At 52.5% G+C, this 20,144-nt stretch overlaps 2 protein-coding genes across 3 annotated transcripts in view; both read right to left on the bottom strand.

Annotated features, from left to right (window-relative positions):
* USH1C (USH1 protein network component harmonin) overlaps positions 1 to 20,144 on the bottom strand; it is a 46,458-nt gene that overhangs the window by 18,778 nt on the left and 7,536 nt on the right. The window contains exons 2-15 of one of the 2 annotated variants that reach the window (XM_025894471.2): positions 19,731 to 19,798; positions 18,146 to 18,289; positions 17,873 to 18,011; positions 13,104 to 13,212; positions 12,942 to 12,966; positions 12,677 to 12,734; positions 12,272 to 12,366; positions 10,495 to 10,579; positions 9,503 to 9,562; positions 9,286 to 9,342; positions 8,832 to 8,974; positions 7,711 to 7,776; positions 7,227 to 7,351; positions 2,942 to 2,991 (exon numbers count right to left, since the gene is read on the bottom strand). In XM_025894471.2, the coding sequence (XP_025750256.1) occupies positions 2,942 to 2,991; positions 7,227 to 7,351; positions 7,711 to 7,776; positions 8,832 to 8,974; positions 9,286 to 9,342; positions 9,503 to 9,562; positions 10,495 to 10,579; positions 12,272 to 12,366; positions 12,677 to 12,734; positions 12,942 to 12,966; positions 13,104 to 13,212; positions 17,873 to 18,011; positions 18,146 to 18,289; positions 19,731 to 19,798 (1,224 nt within the window). Of the gene's footprint in view, positions 1 to 2,941; positions 2,992 to 4,072; positions 4,147 to 7,226; positions 7,352 to 7,710; positions 7,777 to 8,831; positions 8,975 to 9,285; positions 9,343 to 9,502; positions 9,563 to 10,494; positions 10,580 to 12,271; positions 12,367 to 12,676; positions 12,735 to 12,941; positions 12,967 to 13,103; positions 13,213 to 17,872; positions 18,012 to 18,145; positions 18,290 to 19,730; positions 19,799 to 20,144 lie in introns of both variants that reach the window. The other variant, XM_073883015.1, reaches the window with a different exon arrangement.
* Positions 14,094 to 14,684, bottom strand: LOC141370889 (large ribosomal subunit protein eL34-like). Its single transcript, XM_073883014.1, has 2 exons — positions 14,499 to 14,684; positions 14,094 to 14,258 (listed from the first exon to the last, which is right to left on the bottom strand). The coding sequence occupies exons 1-2, from the start codon at positions 14,682 to 14,684 to the stop codon at positions 14,094 to 14,096; spliced, it is 351 nt and encodes a 116-aa protein (XP_073739115.1).

Below are 20,144 nucleotides of genomic sequence, written 5' to 3'. Positions count from 1 at the left end.
TGATTATCTCATATGGAGGTATTATCCTCACTCTCTTGATGAAGGAGCCAGGGCTCAGAGAGGTGAAAACCCTTGCCCAGTGTCAAACATCTAGTCAGTGGTGGTGCCAGGATCTGGACCTGAGTCTTCCAGGTCCTACAAGTTTTCCCCTGTGCCCGGGTGAGCTGGCAGCACCTGGGGTGATGGCAGGAGGGAGCATCAGCCCCATCACACACAGCACAAAGGACAGAATTAGCACTCAGGAGAGGGGACAGCAGAGAGAGTCAGCATTCTGGGGTATTTCTGTGGGGAGGAGGAAATCTGTTCACAGAGCTCACTCCCACCCCAACAAGGGGTCTTCTCTCAGAATTCTTGAATCATTCCAGCATCTAAGGGCAGGAATGAAGAACTGAGTTTCTCAGCACCGGACATAAAACTTTGTCCACAGCTGGAAAGACTTGGGAGTGTAGTTATGGACCTATGACTGAGTTATCCTGCCTCCCCTCCTAAAGACAAGCCCTACTTCCATGCACAGATAATGTGCTTTGGAGATGGTCCCCTATCTTGGGGATAGAGGCCCACCCCCTAGGGCAGTCTTATGAACTACTTGAGAAAATGATTCTCATTTCTTTGGAGTCCTGCTTGGTTCCTTGCCTACCATGTTCATTGTACTCTTGGCTGGGTTGATAGATGAACCCTGCCATCATATTATAGATCAGACAACAATTCCCCCAAGTGGAGCCAAGAACATTCTGCCTAATGGTAGCTTGCTAGAATAAGGACATGACTTCTCACAGGTACCACCATGATAGGAATGGCCATTCTGTTGGTTAAAAAAAAAAAAAACAAGCCTCCCCCCGCAAAAAAAAAAAAAAAAACCCAAAACTATCACTGCTAAGATTTTAGAGCCAGGGCTCCTGGATGGGGCAGGCAGATGTGACAGTTTCTGTCCCATTTCCAAAAAAGTAGCACCTATTTACTGATGCAGGAGGTTAAATTATCCCATAGCATTGTCTACGGACCTCATACTGGTGCCCAATATATAGGTTACTCAGTTGCATGTGAATCCATCTCCCCTGTGGGACAGTGGGCTCCTGCAAGTAGGGCTGGTTTGCATGTTTTACTCAAGCATCTCTAGTGAAAGGCTTAGTCAGAACCATGCACCCTTCAGGCTCTGATGCAGACTTGGTGGAGCGACAGGCCTGGGGACCATGAGCCCCAGAGGGACCTACTACCGGGTTAGGAATAAGACATTGGATCTTTATCTTTGCAAATAAGGGCAATTTTGTGCATTGCCGATCATGGCCATAGACAGCCACGTGAATTACCTGGGGACTTCGTGTTCTAGCTGCTGGGACGCAAGGCGTGTCACAGGCTCTGGAGAAAGTGACAGTGGAATTTCAGAGCCAGCACGAGGGATGTGATTCTGTTTTCCTTTTAGCTGTCACTTAAATTCACGGTGAATAGTCCTTTTGGTCTGGGCCGAAAGGAAAGACAGCTGGGGTGGATATGCTCTTGCTTCTACCTGGAAGCAATCTTTCTCTCTTTTGGAAATGAAATGAAAACAAAAATACTAGCTATTCGGTTATACTGAACTAATGAATAGAGGAGAACGGGTCTCCTTTACCCACAGCAATTTCCAAGCGGCATGGTTTCCTGTGGGAGGTGTGTGTGTGGAGGAGACACTTGTCCTCTTAAATCTGGCTGGTTATTAGCACCTGGAGATTTTACCCATCCATCTCCTTTAAATTATTTTTCCCAGTAAAATCTTGTGTGTGTGCATGTGTATGTGTGCGTGCCGTCCTCTCTAGGTGAGTTCTAATAGAGAGTGCATAGAGGAGAATTAGAAATCTAACCCGATGACACATCCTAAGCCACAGAGTCAGGCTGTAGGATGAAAAAGACAGTCTTCTGAGACTGGGTCCTTTCTGAGACCATGGCAGTGTGGAAAGGAATCCCCCGTGGTGCTCTGTCCTAAGTTGATCCAATGTCATATAAATCATGATTTGTGTTCCTAGGTAAAGACGTCAACCTCTGTCAGGAATAATATTGCCGTCTATTATTTTACAACAGTATCGTGTTGGAGGAAGGGGGTAGCTGTTTCCGGAACATCAGGTATTCCCATTTTACAGGCAAGGAGAAGCTACATATCATCAAGGTCACCCAGCTGCCACTGCTGTGGTTTCCAGGGGAACCAACATCCCTTGAGAAAGACCCAGTCGAGTGGTAACACCTAAATGAGTTCACCCAGATTTATGCTGTTGCCTGATTTCCAAATGCCAAGTCCTTTCAAATATCCAATGTACAGATATTAACAGTGGCGTTTTCATAATCAAATGCCAAAGTGATTTGGAAAGAAAAAGGACGAGAGTCTCAGGGGCCTGCAGATGCAGTAATAAGATTTAGAGAGAAAATTCAAGGCCCCAGAGACCAGAAAAATGCATTATCCTAGCACATGTAGATATTTCCAGGACGGAGTTGGGACTGGTGTGGCTCTTCATCTCAACTCGAGGCGGCAAATCCCTGCCTGGCAGCCAGTCTCTGTCTGGCACGGCTGGTCTTGTAACCTGTGCCGTGTATACCCAGCCTGATATGCCACTGTCTGCCCGTGGCTTCTGGTCTTGGCCTCTGGTTCTAGTTGACAGAGGAACAAAGTAGAAGCTTCCTGCCATGGCCCTGCCCCTGCCCTGTGCCTCCTGGGGCTGATGCTGATCCAGGCGATGCCAGATGGTACCCGGGCGGATGTCGCCCGCTGAATCCTTTCCCCCTGACAATGCTTCTGTGACAGAGCCCGGGCCTTTGACGTCAGCCTGACAGGGAGGCGCGGACAGGGTCAGCCCTCCAAGTGAACGGGTCGGGTCACACGGGTTAGAGTTCACGGGAAAAGAAACAAGGCTCGGAAAGGCCAAAACCCACAGCAAACTTAGTGGCACATGGCACAGCACTCAGCCTCGCATCCTACCTTGCGGATGGTTGGGAATTTGCCATCGTAACGATAAAACCACCCAAAGGCTATAAGAACACAGAGAACAAGGAGATGAGCCGCAGTTCCGCTCGGCCAGGGCGTCCACAGGCGGCAGCCCAGAGTCGGGACCGCAGGGAGCACGTCGGTCTGTGAGACGGACAACAGCACTGGCGGACCTGACAGGAGGACCGCACCCTTGGTCTGACTCTCCACTCACCTGGCCTCACCTGGGTTACAGAGCAGGCCCCAGGCTTGCCTGAGAAGGGCTCTGCCAACCTGCTTCTCCCCGGGACACTGGCTTCAGAAGTCAGTGCCAGAAAACCAGAGACAGCCCTCATGGGAGGATGAGCTTTTCTGCTGCAGTCTGTGAACCCAGAGCCCTGCTCAGAGAGAACAGGGCTGCTCCTGACTGATGGCTAGTCCCTCCAGCCAAGAAACAGCTCGAGACAAAAGCAAGCCTGGGGCTCTGCCTAGAACTGCTGTCACGCAGAACAACACTGCCTTGTCTCGTGGTGCAGCCCATGTGCTCCCCTGTCGATGTTGAGAGAGAAGGCAATGACCGGGGTCGGCTCTGGGAAACGCAGCTCAGGCTGCAGTGGGCAGAACCGCCACAGAAAAGCCAGATCACCAGGGCACCAGCCCCTTGCTTTCCCCAGGCCACAGCATGACACGGAAACACCTCGAACCTCAAGCTCACTGGGCCAGCAGTGATCCCTTAAATAATCACCCACCCTGACCAGCCTGAGTTCTAGAACAGGATCTTGAAAGCCTTCTGCGGGATCAAGCACTACCCACTTACTTACTGGATCTCGGGGATATCTAGGGAGTCCTGAGGGAGAGGCCAGAGCAGCAAAGGAAGGACCTGGGCTCGGGCAGTACTTAAATATTTGAACACCGGTTCAGTTGTTTCGGTGTGCATCAGCGGACGTGTCAGCCCGGTCACCAGGCCCGTCCTCAGGTTTTGCGTGCAGTTCTTGGGTTAAGCTGGGCTTGCAGGAGCTTTGCACCCTCCAGCGGTCCCCACCACGTGCTGGCCCCTTAGAGCTGGGTGTCTTGCAGAGCTAGCAGGAGGCGGCGGGCAGGGCAAGCGGAGCAGCAAGGCTAGGGAACAAAGCGGGGGCTGCAAACCTGCTTTCCCTGCTCCTCCGTGCCTCCATCCGGATCGTCTGCTGGCTCAAGCTCAGGCTCCACTCCCTGATCAGCTACCCAGGAAAAGAGGAGGAAGCTGGTGAACCAAGAGGGACTCGGGAGACCAAGATGCCAGAGGTGCTTCCCAGGAGCCTAATGACCTACGGCCAGCTTTCTCTACGGGAACGGTGAGGTCAGGGGCAGGAAAGGGGTTCAGATGCCCAGGCCAGACTGCTTTGCTCTGGGATGGTGCGTGCAGTGCTCTCAACCTCGGTAGCTTTAGTTTTCTTATCTGTAAAATGGGGTAACAACAGGGGCCTCTGATCTGACAGTCAAGTGAGAAACCTTTTGCAGGGCATTCCACTTGACACTTGGGAAGTGAGGGACAGGGGATGGGAATATCTGAGTATTATACATGTTTTGGTGCCAAGGGCTTACAATGGAAGAACAGGTCCTCCTGGCTGCTTCTTACCGCCTTGGGAACTCTGGGTTCCTGGGGGATGTCAGAGCTATGTGGGCAAGGTTGGGGATCCAGAGGAGGTGAGGAGATTCCAAAGAGTAAAGGGGAGACATGTGGTAAGGAAGACATGAATTTTGACATCACGTGGAGACTAGCAAATCATCCATTCCAGTGGCTTCCAACCTGGACTTTGGCCTCACTAGGATTGTGGAAGGGAGTGTAGGAGTCTGCTGTGAGCTGCTTATTAATATTTCAAGTATTAATTAGAAGAACTTGCCCATCCATCTATGAAAAGGCTGTAAGTTAAGTTCCTTTGCTTTTGGCTCAGTTTATGTTTACTCAACAGTGGAACACTGATGCTTTTTTGCAAGCAAGAATGACTACTTAATAAAAGGAAAACAAATGACTAATTAATGGTGTGATAGGAAAAACCTCAACTTCTAAACCATGGGGTCTATTGGGGGTGGAGGCTAATTGATGGGGTCCTTGATGGGGAGAAAAACCTAGAAATATCTTATTTAAAACCTCTTCATCTCCCAAGGCTCCTTCCAGCTCTAGGACCCTTCAAAAACCCCCTCCCTCACTGCTGGGGCTAAAGAAAGCTCTTCTGGGGGCCTCTTGACAATCTGTCCTGGCTCAGCAGAATGTTGGGGTTCTACTGGGTCGTCCATGGGGAGGCGGCTGTTCCCCTGGGACAGGTGGTGGCGAGAGGAGCAGCAAGTCCCACCCACATCATTAGGATGAGGGGCTCCCTTTTCCAGGCAAGAGATGCCCCACATTCTTTCTCATCTGTTCAAAAATGTGTGGTCCACCCCCCACAGGCACAACCCCCTGAGGCAGGTAAACCCTATTGGCTACCTGGGCCCCCGAGCTGAAGAGTGGCCAGGGAGGAGGTGGTGGTGACCTGGTCCCTGCTGGCCCAGCACAACAGGGACTGTTCCAGCCTCCCAGGGATGGGGAGAGAGGCAGGAACCGAGCTGGCTCGGAGGCCTTCCTGCATTTCCTGACTTACATCCAAACGAGATGAAGTCGCCGGTGCATGTGGAGATGGATGGAACTGCCCCAGCTCAGGCAGGCAGGCTTGGGGCATCAATCCCATTGCTTCATGCACTCCCTTAGAAAACATTTATATCCTCAAGCAAAGGGAAAGTTCTTACTCCTTTTATTCAAGAAGATTGATTTGGTTTAAGAGCACTAAATAAATAGCTAGCTAGAGAAAGGGTTTTTATTTTTTATAGTTCCTGAGAGGGTGTGTTTGCTCTGAAGCCAAGACCCAATTTCTAGAAAGGTACTAAATGGACTGGGATTACTTTCACGAGAAGCAATTAAAATCGATTTCTCTCCTTCTGAAGCTCCTGTTTCACTCATAAGAGCAAATTAGCAACCTGTCTAAAACACAGATTATTCACCAGGAATTTAGCTCTGGGCACATCCTCAGCTAATACCAAATGTTGTGGGGGGGGGCAGGGGAGGCTGATGAGAGCTTGCTTTGTCCTTCAGAGAAGACCCAGAGATGACATCCTGCCCCACTGCCAGGAAGGAATGTACTAGCAGATGTCTGCCCTGCATCCAGGGAGGGGTGAAATGGAACCATCCAGATGCCCTGCCCAACCTCTTCGTTGACCCAAGTGGCCTGTGTTGGCAAGATGATGTCCCTCTAGGGCTCGGGTATGCTCCAAAGTTGGGGCCAGAGTTGTCCAGACCCCATCACAATATCCCGAATGGCTGTGACAGAGCAGAGATGGAGATTCGGTTCTTAGGTGTAGATTCACCCCATCTCTAGAGGTTCCCAGGTCAGCTGAGCACTCTCAGCTGCAGTAGAACTGGCCCTCTGTCACGTAAAGTGAGAGTAAAGCTCAATCCGGAATCCTGGACTCGTGGTTGCTACGGCCCCCAAGCTACCTTGCTTGGCTTCCCACCACCAGCCCACTGGGGCAGCACAGAGCTTGAGCCCCCACTTTGCCCTGGTGGTGTGAGCTGCCCCGTGAAGAGACATCCGGGCAGTTGGGGTTGACAGGGGAGCAGGTGGTGGAGGCCCGCCCTGAAATTGGAGATGAGATAACCCGGGAGAGGTGAAGAAAGGAGGTGCGAAGGGCGGAGGGAGCTGAGGCCCCAGGATGGCCGCGTGGCGGGCCCAGGAGGGGTCTCAGTCCTCTCCCGGACCCCATCCTTGAAGGGCTGTGACCCTAGTGCACACACAGGGATGCAGGTGGCAGGGGTGCCTCAGGTAAGCTCTCCCCACAGTTACCCATCAGCCTTGGACCACCAGAGTCCTCGCCAACATGAGCGCTTCCCCTCTTTCTGGCGGCCGTTGCACCCAGCTCTGACTCAGAACTGGGGGGCGATGTGGACACCACACCCAGCAAACCGAGATGATGATCCCAGGAGCCGCTCGCTTTTGCCACAGCTCTCCACTCCCTGGTCAGAGCCCAAGGGCATGCGGAGAGGTCCACCTGCCTGAGTCTGTGTCGTGGGGGAGAGCCTGGCCCCAGGGACAAGGGGGCAGACAGATCCCGCCCACCCCAGGACCCTGGCACAAGGCTGCCTCTCCATGAAGAAAATGCAGCCCCCAGGGAGCCATAGGCTCTTCACCTGGGGAGGCGGTGGTGAGTGGAGGAAGACCGGCATCTCTGTCCGGAGACTCCCCAAGCCCCCAGCCCCAGGAAGCCCCCTCCCCCGGCACATGATACGTACACTTAGGCTTGTGAAGGGGTACTGGGTGCACTTCGGCGGTGATGGTTTTAGGTGAGAGCAGCTGGTTTTGTGAGCCCCCGTCTTCTTCCCACTGCTTCTTAAACTTCTCCTCCTCTTCTATAATCCTGAAATAAGATCCTCATGCCTGTGATCGGGGTCAGGACTTCCGTAGGCCCACCATCTGCCTATTGGGAAACCCTACGCAGCCTGGGGAGAGGCCACGCGGCTCTAGCTGCGGTGAAGAAAACACAGACCCTGGTACTTGTAGTCTACAGGGAGTGGGAATGCCAGCCTGGGGATGACAAGACCGCTCTCCAGTTACCCCAACGCGGTGGGCTTTCCTAGGTCTACAGAATGGCCACAAATAAAGGAGGATCCAGCAGGGTACAAGAGCGCCAGGCAAAGTGGGCCTGGAGGTGGCCTCTGGCCCACCACAAACCTGACACAGACAGGGGTGTGCAGACGTGTGGACCTGGACACTCACTGTTCCATCTCCTTCCGGTATCCTTCATTCTCCTCTGCTGCCTTCTGGGCAACTTCCTTTTTCCTTCTGAAACACAAGTTCAGATTGGCACGTTGGAGTCCATGCGAGAGAAGTTAACTCTTCTTGTAGCTAATTCCTGATTTGAAAAAGGTTTAAAATCTTTCTTCCAGGCAACCTTCCAAGGATGCCTGGACCAGATTTGGATGCCGGGGAAGCAGGTCCGACAAAATCCGGGCCCTGGGCTCTGGTGTGGTTTCGTCTGGCCCTGATGAGCAGAGATTCTGTGCTGCCAGGATGGGAGGCAGATCAACGCACGCCACACTCTGTATGTCCACCTCCAAATACTTAGATAAAGTGACTGAGGACAGGCAGGGCCTGGCTGGAGAGAGGTCCTCTGGGAGGAGGGCCCCAGAGCCCATGTAGTCAGGGCTGCTGGTCAGGGCCAGGCCAATGGGCAGAGGTACCACCAGGGCTGGTTCTCCAGGCTAATTCTGTGATGGGGAAGAGGCAAAGATCCTATCCACCTTCCTTTCCAAATTCTTTTTACATTCCTAGGATGTATGTGGCTTTGGACTTTGACAGTAGTTTTTTTTTTTTCTTCGGTGTGTGAATTGCTCACTACATTTATCTTCTCGGTCCATCATCTCAACCAAGCCTGGGAAGAGGGGGCCTTATTATCTCGGACATGTGTGAATCCCAGCTTGGCCATACGTGCCTTGGTTCACAAGTGGCTTAACCTCTCTGAGTTAAGACCTCAGTCTCCTCACCTGTAAAATGGGTTAATACCATCTATCCTCCTGAACTATGGTGGGGATTAAGTAAAACATAAACAAGGCCCTGACACAATGCCAGCCACATGACCGATACTCAACGAACGTTAGCTATTGCTAGTAGCATCCTCATTTTCCATACTCCTGGGTTTTGGAAGTCAGGGGCTCTCCTCAGCTACAAGGGAAGAGCTTGGTGGTCTGGAGGCAAGGGGTGGATGCACCGACCACCACTGAACCGATGTGATCTGAGGACAGGCCACGGGCGGGGAGGGCAGGATGAAGCCGGCCCAGGACACCCCGGGGGGAGGGGAAGGGGCTCTGGGGAGGCCCGGCTGGCCACACGCCACTCACTGTCGCTCCATCTCCTGCTGCTCCTGGAGGATCTTGTTGGACTCCATTGCCAGCCGCTTCTGCATGAGAAGCTCCTGCCGCTGGAGCTCCCGCTGCCGTGCCTCCTCCAGCCGCTCCCGGTCTGTCAGGAACAGCTCCCGGCCCTCAGGGAGCGAAAAGAGGCCCCTTGCTCAGCCTCCCAGGGAACGTGGGCATCCACTACCACAGCCCTGGGGACCGAGATGCAGGCTGTCTTCTTATCACCACAGCCCCACAGTCAGGCACTGTGGCTCCTGTGGTCTCTGAGCAAGCTTCTCCTGGCTGGGCAGAGATCTCTCCTTCCGCTCCGTCAGAGCTTCAGGATTGAAGACCCTCTGGCCTTTTCCAGGAGTGTGCGGCAGAGAGCGGGGGTCTGAATGGCTGGGGCTGGAGGTCAGGAGTTCGGGGGCTCCCTACCACGTCATTCTGGACTTACAGCTCCAGCTACAACGGAGATGGTCAGGCTGCGGCTACTCTTCAGCACGTGCACGGCCTGAGGGGGGCAAGTGGGCAGTTGGCTGAAGCCTGACAGACCGGAGCAGTCGAGGCCTCTAGAGAGCACAGATGGTCTCAGACCCCATGGCAGGGGTAGGCGCAAGAGAAGTGAAGGGCAGACAGGATACCGGCCAGCAGCTGAAGACCCCGCATCTCACCTCCTTGTGGTCCAGGTTGGAGAAGTCGATGCCGTTGACTTCGACAATCTGGTCCCCCATCTGGTGGAGAAATGGAGAGGGATCAGCGTGTTTACACTATCTGTAAACTCACTCATCTGCAGGAAGGGCTTCCCCTGACGGCCAGGGTCAGACGCTGAGTCTTCAAGTGGCTGCACCTCAATTCTTCCTGATGAACACAGCAGTTAGAAAGCTTAGTATCCTCTCAGGGCGCCTCTATCCCAAATCTCTTCTATCAACTGTCAACTATTATACCCTTAGAGGTTCATTCCTTTGGTTTAATTTATGACATTTGCTTTTAAAACTCAGTTTGTAGACATAGGAGCCTTTGGGTTTCTCATATAGCAGAGGCTGTGTTGAGACATAATAATAATTTGTATACTACCTAACATTCGTCAATCCCTTACTATGTGCCAGGCACAGTGTGAAGCATATGTATGAATTCACTTAATCCACAAAATGACCCTAGAAGGAAGGCTATTGCCCCCATTTCATAGGAGAGGAAACCGAAGCACAGAAACAGGAGTAACTTGTCCAGAGTAGAGAGTAAGAGTTCTGGCTCTGGCACCAGACCACCTAGGTTTGAATCCCAGCCCTATCACACTAGGTACATGATCTTGGAAAAATCACACACTTTTTGCAGGTCCCCGTTTCTCCATCTGTAAAATGAGAACAGTGACAGTACCTAATTCTCAGCATTCTTATAAATTTTAAAGAGCTTAGAACAATGTCCTACCCAGTAAACACTCAGTGAATGTCAATTATTATTACTACATTCCCAAGCTCAGGACCAAAGGCTCTCAGGGCTGGAGAAGACTGTGGAAATGTCAAAGGTGAAGCTTTCCCTTGGGGTGGGTAGGAATCGTCAGCCAGTGGCCGCTGAGAGAGGCCCTGTGCAGGAAGGTCCGTGCCTCTGTCACTGTGTGATCATCGTCTGACCTGTCACCCCACTGGGGCTGTCCAGGGTCGCTCACCTCCAACCCCACCTCGGCAGACAGGGAGCCAGGCTTCACGTGGCTGATAAAGATGCCGGGCTTCTGGATGGGCCCACTGGAAATGCTATGGAAGAGATGGGAAAAGCGGGTGAGGCTTTGCTCATCCCTGTAGCATTGTTCATTCTCAATGTCCTGTCCCGTGCTCTGGCCCCTCAGGATCCAGGTCACCCACGAGGCTCAGTTACCCGTGGTGCTCTGTTGGTTACCTGTCCAGCCTCATTTCCCTGTGGCAACAGCCATAAAAAAACCATTTGTCATTCCCCGATACCCAATCCCTCACCCAATATATGGCACATGCTGTTTCTTCTCTCCTTCTAGCACTTTCCTAGTCATTCCTTAAGACTCAAATGCTATCTCTTCTACAAGGTTCTCACCATACTCTTTATTCTATCCCAAGCCTCAGGTAGTTGCTCCCTCCTCAGTGCTCCCAAGATACCTCCACCAAGGAGGGCATTTGTACTGTCATTTTCCCCTCCCACACCTGTGGCAGGCATCACTAATCGATCACAGCACTCTTTTCCACCAAACCTAGATACAGCCTGAGAGTTCTTTTCAAAGCACAGTCGACCCTTGGACAACCTGGGTTAGAACTGCATGGGTCCACTTATACATGGATTTCTTACAATACAGTGCTGTAAATGTATTTTCTCTTCCTTATGATTTTTCTTAACAACAGTTTCTTTTCCCTAGCTTACTTTACTGTAAGAATATAATACATAATATGCAAAATACAAAATATGTGTGAAGCAACTGTCTATGTTATCAGTAAGGCTTCCGGGCAATCGTAGGCTATTAGTAGTTAAATTTGGGGGGAGTCAAAAGTTATGCATGGATTTTGGACGCTGCAAGGGATCAGCACCCCTGACCCCTGCATTATTCAAGGGTCAACTGCAGTACTCCAGGCAGCCACCACTAATGGATTAGAAACAGCACAGGACGGAAGACCGATCTGCCATCTCTGACACAAGCAGAACACGACTCCATCAGAGTCCTTGCCACTCTCTGCTATAACTATTCAGTGGCTGGCTTCCACGTTCACTACATTCTAGAGTGTAATCTCTTAGGAAGGAGGGACTTTTTTTTTAAATCACTTACACTTGGCAGAAAAGTGTTGAATAAATGTAAATGAATGGAAGTAGTATGAAAAACTTACATAATAATAGCTAATGTTTGGCAGCTGCTTACTACCTACTAAGCACTAAGCTGGTCCTTTACTTCTGTCATTTCATCCCTCCTCACAACAACTGGTTTTGCGGGTGTTCTTATCCCCAATTTACAGAGGGGGAAACTAGGCTCAGACTGGCTAAGTGACTAGTCCGAGGTTCTAGAGCTCATAGGTGCCAGAGCAGGGGTTGGAACCTAGATCTAGAACTGTAGCACACCTGTGTGCTTATTAATAAGAACACCCCACGTGGCCCAATGCCTGTTTGCAATTCCCTGGCTGCCATGACTTCAGGAAGCCCACAAACTAATAAATGTAACAGAGATGACCGGCTGGACAGGTTCCTTTTGCAGTGACTTGAGGGCCCACCGAAGGAACATAGCTCTGCCTTTGGGCCTCAGTTTCCTCGTCTGTACAATGGGCCTGTTGGAGCTGTCCCTCTGGCCATAGAGGGCTGTTGCGAAGCTCAGGGAAGAAATCAGGCTCCAAGAAGCGTCATCTCCTCAGAAGCAGCAAGGAGAAAGGGGAGAGGTGTTAGGGGTCTACTGGTGTCTACTGGCCGGGAGCGAGCCTCAGGGCATGCCTGCCACCCACCTGCAGCCGAGGCCCCGGGATCCTACCAGGCTGATGAAGACCTTCTTCTCCTTGTTTTCCCGACTGTCAGGGAAGCCCAGGCTACTCCGCCCTCCCTGGAGGAAGGATGGGATAGGGGTCACTGGGTGTCCACAGGTGTACAAGTGGCCTCTTGACTTCATAAAGCCCTTTAGAGCAAGCACTGCTGTCCCCACGTAAGACTGCTCACCATTATGTCCCTTGGGGGCATGTCTGCACCAGCTGGGCCTGGCTGAGGGCCCACCACCCTCAGGGACATTCTGGATGCCCTGGGGGCCTGTCAGAAGCCCCTGAACACACATCTCTGGGGCAAGCCCTCCCTTTGGGACAGGCTGTCCGTCCTCGAAGACAACCCCACCCAGACTGCCAGGTGGCTCTGGCCCTTACCCCGGATTCTGACACAAACTGATCCACATACTGCCATTTGAGGGGTTCATCAGGAGAGCTGGGGGGAAGGGAACGGAGAAGAGCGGGGTCATTAGAGAGAGATGTCTGAGGAGCCAGGCTCCAAATCCCGATCTGCCCATCTGGAGCCTCCAGCTACCGCTGGCCTGGGAGCAGAGCTGGCCTGGCTGAAGCCAGACCCCGCAGCCGATCCCAGGACCCCGAGCCCACAGTGAAGAGTCTGTCTGCAGAGAAGGGTCGTGCTCACCTCTTCACAGGAATCAGGCCAATGTCTATGGGAGAAAGGCATGGGGGTTAAGGACGGCTCCTCTGCCCTCCCTTCCTCCCCCAGGAGCTGGGGACCCTGTTGCCCACCCCACCCTAGCCCAGCCCTCCATCAGTGCCCCCCGTGCCCTCTGGCCTCACTCACGTCTCACTTTGATGGACACAGTCTTCTTGGTGCGGATGAGGTTGATGACCTCCTCGTGGGTGCAGGAGGAGATGGAATATCCATTGATCCGGACGATCTCATCCCCTACCTTGGCCACAGACAGAGGGAATGAGCACCAGGTTGAGGGGGCATCCGGCAGCTGGACAGGCTTGCCACCAGATGCTCTGGGAGTGCTCTCCAGGAAAAGGGATGATGACCATGCCTTCCCTCAGAAGAAACCTTGGGATGTTCCCTAGTACCTTGTTATAACCAAACCACTCTCCATCATCCTGAGGGGTCCCATGATAGTGACACGTCCAAGCAGGCTTTCTGGCCCATTTTACAGATGGGGAATCCAACATGAGAGGTGAGAGGCACAGAGAGTGGGTAGCAGAGCTGGGACTAGAACTCGGGACTCTGTCCCCTCACTCCAGTGTCCCCTTTACCCCACTGGGTCACCACCAGGTTCTGGAACCCATGCAAAGAGCAACCCTTCACCTAGATTCAAGCCCAGCTCTCCCGTGGACTTTGTCCCACCCCGCCCCAAGGAGTAGGCTCTCCTGTCCTTGTTAATCACCGAGACACCGTAACTGAGTCAGGGTGAGGAACTTCCACGACTCCTGACTCAAGTTCACATCACTGACACACACGCGATTTCTTTCTTTCCACTCTATGGACGCTCAGGAGACATTTTAACTCTGCCACGGCCCTGACCTCTGAATTCAAATGCTGGGAGTAAGCGAAGAACAGTGAATAAACACAAGGCTTTGGCATCAGATGACCTGGATTCAAACCCCTGCTTCTATTCTTTTTTTTTAGGATTTTATTTATTTGAGAGAGAGCATGAGAGCGGGGTGAGGGGCAGAGGGAGAAGCAGACTGAGCCACCCAGACGCCCCACCCCTGCTTCTATCCTTATTAGCTGAACGACCTTGGGCAGTTCTCTCTCTTTTTAAAATTTTTATTACTCAAAAAAATCTTCATTTTTTATTTAGCTTTCTGACTCTGTGCTTTGTGCTTTCAACACTTTCACAACGATTTTCTGCTCTTCAACAAGGAAAGCCTGCTTGATCCTGTCACCAACACATTTAGCACACATGGAACCACCATCGGCCCTGCTGATGTGTTTTTTTAATTTTAGACAATCTCCTAAGAACTGTAGGTGTCGGGGCACCCGGGTGGCGCAAGTCAGTTAAGCATCCGACTCTTGTTTCAGCTTGGGTAGTGATCTCAGGGCCCTGAGATCCAGCCCCGCATCGGGATCTGCTCTCAGCACGGAATCTGCTTGTCCCTCTCCCTCTGCTCCTACCCCCTAGCTCTCTCAATCTCTCTCACTCTCTCTCCTGCTCTGTTGAATAAATCAATCGCGCCTTAAAAAAAAAAAAAAAAAAAGAACTGTAGGTGTCATAGCACAAACTCCTCGAAGGTGGCCTGGGCACACGCCACATGTTAAGTTTGGAGCCTTCCCAACCTTCTTGGTCTGAAGGTAAATGATTCTATTAGCAGGGGTTCGGGAAGGCCTCATTTTGTTCAAGATTGTACTGTAGAAAAGCCTACGACGATATGCCAAACGCCGGAGCATTCGGAATGCCTACGGATGCTGTCCCCAGAAGAGGAAAAAGGACCTTGGGCAAGTCTCTTGAACTTTTTGAACCTCAGTTCCTCTCATCTGTAAACTGGGGAAATGCTCTGGTTGCTATGAGAACTAAGCAAGCATGTCCGTGTAAAGCCTGCCAGCACCGGGCATACGATCAGTAATCAGTACACAGTCACTATCGTTATCATTCGTCCGGCCGAGCCCTAAATACTCCTACCCTTCTCGCAGGACTTTAGGCCTCATTGGATTGGGAGAGACAGGGGCTTACGGGCCTGCAGGGAAAGCCTGCTCACAGATCTGTGGTGAGCTGGAGGCTGCTGTGGGCCCTTCCAAGAGCCTTGGCTCTGGGATCAGTCCTGAAGCTCCTCACATTGCAGCTGCAGGGCTAGAAGGATCCTCAGACATCAGACGAAACTGGGGCCCAGGGAGGTGATGTTTTGTGTAACGTCACATGGCCATTAGCTGCAAAATAGGGACTGGATCTTGGATGCCCCTCTTCTCCAGCCTGAGGCCAGCCCAAGCCAGCTGGCGGCTTCACTTGCACCACATGTACTGTCCTTTGGGGACTTGTTAGTGCATGTGGGGGATACAACTTGACTCTGTGGGAGTCCGGGAGCTGGGCGGGCACACAGCCTGTGAGGGGTTCGGCTAGGCCAACTCCCACCGTCTACAACATCCCTACAGAGTAACCTTCTCGAAGCTGCCACCTGAATGCTTCCCTTCTACACCTCAGCACAGACCCCAATCTTCTCAGGGACTGATGAGAGTGGCAAGGGGCTCAAAAAGGTGCCAGAGGGAGAGGCTCACTAAAGAACTCTCTAGGATTCTGGGAACACCTCATGTGGGGAGAGCAGCTGGGCTAGCTCCTTACATCCACTTTTTTTTTTTTTTAAGATTTTATTTATTTATTTGGGAGAGAGAAAGAGCACAGAGGGAGAAGGAGAGGGAGAAGCAGACCCCCCGCTGAGCAGGAAGCCCGATGCGGGGCTCGATCCCAGGACCTTGGGATCATGACCTGAGCCGAAGGCACTTAACCAACTGAGCCACCCAGGCACTCCTTGCACCCATTTTTTACAGCAACTTTGCTTCTGTTAATCAAATGAGGAAACTGAGGCTCAGAGAACGCAAGTGAATTGCTCAAGGTCACTTGGTTAGTACAGCATTGCTGGGATTTGAAGTCACGTCTCCCCTACTGACAACAAGCGTTGTCTCTTGGGCATCTGGAAGCAGAGAGGAAGGGCACCTGGCCAAGCCTGGCTACAGTTCCCCGCATCCTGCTCTCTCTGGATTCTTGCCACCTGTCACAGGGGACCTCAAGTCCCATAGGAAAGGCAGAGATTACTCTGCCCATTTTATGGCTGGGACAACCCAGGCACACAGAATCCTTCTCTAGCCCTGGATGACAGAGCACGCTGCGCAGAACAGAGGGCCTAGCTTCAGACAGGACACACCTGAAAAAAAAAAACCTAACATATATCCGGTAGATGGACCAAACAGGTCAAATCAGCAGGGCCTTCAGTCCAGCCAGGCTGTGTCTGAACATGTCTCTCTCCTGCCTTCCAGAAACTTCTCCTGTCCAGATCTCAGGCATGAGAGCTTCCCAGAAACGTGAACCCCAGACAGGCGAATGGAGGCGGACGTTTTGCCCAAGCTCCTCTGAGTGAGGTTCCCTGTCTTGTTCCTAAAGGGAACCTGTTTGGGACCGCAGTCAGAATGATTCCCACACAGCCCCTGGCTCAGGCTACACTCTCAGCTTTCCTCTCGCTCACACTCCAGCGTGGAGCCCTGCAAAAGGCCCTTTGTGCGAAGGCCACATGAAATGACGATCTGAGGGACAGGGGCACAAAGGACAGATGAGCCCGTCAGCCCAAGAAAGAGAAGACAGCTTATAAGCCTGAGAAACAGGTGGGAAGGCAAAACTCTAAGTTTCATGAAAATGTCCTGATGTCCCCAATCATGGAGGCATCGTTAAGAAATGCTTGTCCTAGGAGGAGAGCTCGCCTTTGAAGAAAAAAAAAAAGAAAAAAAAGAGGGCCTCGGTCCAAGAGAGGAGCTCATTATGTTTTTTTCTCTGGCTGTGTTTCTGGGCTGGAAAATGTGCCCCACAGGAGAGGAGTAATGAAGTGGCTGAAATTTCAGCCGCCACTGGTGAGCAGCGAGACGGATTTAGAACAAAGCAATGTCTGTCAGCTCCCACTAACCACCTCCCGCTCCACGGGGTCTGAACCATAAACCGAGCCCCCTGAAGCCCCTGTCTTGGCAACCTGATAACAAACATGCTGGCAGCTTTGGGAGGGGCTGGGAGGGCCTCTTCAATCTGGACATACAAAAACACAGCTCTGGGCTCCAGCAGGAGCGAGATCTGGAGGTCGGCCCATCTCGGCTCAGACACGGAGGTGTGGGACCTCAAGGGAGAGGCACCTGGGGTGCTGAAGAGACATCCCTGGGCTTGGCAGTCAAGAGACCTGAGTTCAGATCCTGACTCTGCCACTTACTGCCTGTGACTCTAGTCAAGTCTCTGAGCCACTATTATAACTCTGTAAGATGGGGATGATATGAGAACCAGTTGTGAGCACGTCGCCTGGCACACTATAGGTGTTTATTAACTCTCCCTCTCTGCTTTTAACAAACACATAGCACTATGTGTCGGGCACCTTCATAAGTACTTTATAATATTAATTCACTTATTCCTCATGACAACCTGATGAGATAGGGAGTGTTACCATTATCCCCATTTTATAGATGAGAAAACTGAGGCATGGGGTTAAGTAAGTTCATCATAGTCCCATAGCTCATGAGTAGAAAAGCCAGGACAGTCTGGCTCTGGGGGTCTACGCTCTTAAACACCACACTACACTGGGATTTCCTTTTCCCCTCCAGTAAAAGGCCACATGTCCAAAGCTTCAGGTGCCAGGACATAACTATATTCCTCCTTTGGGAAGTGGGCGGGGGGAGGGGGGCGGGTGTGAGACGCAGCAGGCAGGTTCCCAGCATGACTGAAGAAAACAGGCAATTGCCTGCAGCCTGATTTCTATGGGCCTGAGGAAAATCTGTCCGGATGTGTCAGCTTCTTCCTCCCCCAAAGTCTCAGGAAGGTGAGGTGACCACGTTCTGCGGGGAGGCAGGAAGCCTGAGGCCCTGACACCCCATTCCGCTGGACTCTGCTTGCTCACCTGGAGCCCGACACTGTCTGCCTGACTGTCTTTGATGAGGTGGGAGATGAAGAGCCCGCAGCCGAACTCGAGGCCCCCACGAACGCTGAGGCCAAGGCCTTCGGGGTGCAGACGGTCCAGACGCACCTCCTTCAGCTTCCTGCCACAGGAGAGGTCAATGATGGCCCAGTGCTGGCCTGACTGCCACCACTGACCCGTCCAGTAGTGAGTGACCCTGTCTATCCCAGGGAACCTTTCCCACCCCTACCTCTGGCCTGCCGGCGCCCTCTGTACCTGGAGCGCCGGGGCGTCAGCTGGTCGTACTCCACCTGGTGCTTCAGCGGGATCAGGGGCCTGATGGCGTCAAACAGTGGCAGGCGGCTAGGCTCATTGATGACCAGCTTCAGGTCTCCCACAAGCACGGTCACATCCATGGTTCTGCAGAGACACGGGGAACACCCGGAGCCTCACCCATGGCCATGGCTTCTGACACCCAAGGGTTCCCAGAGGAAGCAGTCCCAGGCTGGGTCCCCACCCACTGGGTCCAGGTCCTGGAAATGGAGAGAACGCTCCTGAAAAGGCCAGAGCCCCTAACTCTGGGCCAAGTGCCTCATAAGAGCCTCATCCTTTCCCACTAAATGTCACAGGGAAACTGGAGAGGTAGGGATTGTTAACCCATTCTACAGATGAACTCAAGCCAGGATTCAAACTCAGCTCTGCCTCATTCTGAAGCACAGGATCTTTCCAGTCAGGAAACTTTGTGGGAGATGCTGGTGACCCCTCTTGTACCCTGGTCCCCCACTTCTGCTCCACAGCTAAGCTCTGTCAAGTCTGCCCTCATAGTATCTCTCACATGACTCCTCATCCCGTTCAGACCCTCAGCATCTCCGGCCTGCACTTCTCCAGCTGTCACTGACCTGCTCATGCTCGTCTAATATTTTCTAAATGTAAGTCACTCCCCTTCTCAAAACCCTTCAGTGGCTCCCCACAGCCCAGAGGCCACCATCCATGCTCCTCGGCAGGCTCAGGGCCTCCACGACTCTCTACGGAGCTGCTCCGGCTCGTGGCTGTTCATGGTCTGTGTGCCCCGGGTTCTACTCCCCCCCATTACTGGTCACTTCCCATTTGCACCCGGTGCTTTCATGTCTCTGCACCTGTGCTCAGATTGATCCTTCAGCCTGGAATGTCCTTCTCTGGTATTTCCACACATCAACATCCTTCTTATCCTTCAAAACCTAGCTCCCGCCTTCTTGGTCCTCTCCCCTGATTAGAAGCAAAACTGCTTTCTTCACACCTGGCTTCTACTTCACCTTAGCAGTTATCTTACTGCAACTTCTATCAGAGCTCTTTGTGTTTGTAGAGTCTGTATAACCGCCCCCCCCACTAGGCCACGAGTTACTTGAAGGAAGAAAGTAGATCTTATTCGTTTCCAGATTCCAACAAGCAGTAGGAGCTTAGAAATGCATGCTGAATGAATAAAGAAGCAGGTGAATGACAAGAGACAGATCGGACGTGCGGCTGGGGGCAGCTGACATTTCTTGTTCTGTCTCAGCAATCATATTCTGTTGAGCCTATTTGGCCACTTGACAGCCTACCCCACTGGATTACGAGCAACCTGGGGGCAGCGGCCAGGCTGATGTGTTCACTCGTGTACCCTCAGCTCCTAGCACAGAGCATGCACTGAGTAGTTGAGTAAATATTTGCTAAGGGAAGTGAACGGCGTGTACATTTGATTCCCAGGAGCATTGAGCATCTGCCCCCCTCCCAGAGCTCCCCAGGATGGGAAGGTGAAGTTCTCGTCTCAAAACAACCCATCCCAGGGCTCCCTATAGACAGGGGTAGCCGGGTGGTCCACAGGAGCTGGACCCCGCACACTTACTGGTGATACATCCGTAGCACGTCATACAGATAGTCCTTCTCTGCATCATTTTCAATCAGAAAATCCACCTAGAAAACCCAAGGGCAGAATTCTAGTCCCAGGCCCAGCATGCCCGTAGCAGACCCCAGGGAGGGGGAGGCCACCGCCACTCCCCCAGCGTCTCCACAGTGCTGGAGCTGCAAGAGGAGGGCCAGGCTGGTCCTCTGACCCCATCAGCCACAGGCAGATCACCCCAGTGTGGCCACAAGAGTCCCTCTGCACATCCGGATTTGGCCAGGCTGAACCTCATCCCCAGGGGGACGCACATTCATATGCACACACGTGCCCCTCCCCACGACAGTGATGCACCCCCATGGCAGCAGTGTTGCTGCTCACCCCCATGGCCATGTCACCAGGGTCTAGAGTGGCCGTGCC

Source organism: Callorhinus ursinus, unplaced genomic scaffold, assembly GCF_003265705.2.
Source record: "Callorhinus ursinus isolate GAN/ISIS: 27379988/994484 unplaced genomic scaffold, GSC_fseal_2.0 scaffold49, whole genome shotgun sequence".
Classification (NCBI taxonomy): Eukaryota; Metazoa; Chordata; class Mammalia; order Carnivora; family Otariidae; genus Callorhinus; species Callorhinus ursinus.
The sequence above is the reverse complement of the archived record's forward strand: the minus strand, read 5'-3'. Positions and strand labels throughout refer to the sequence as shown.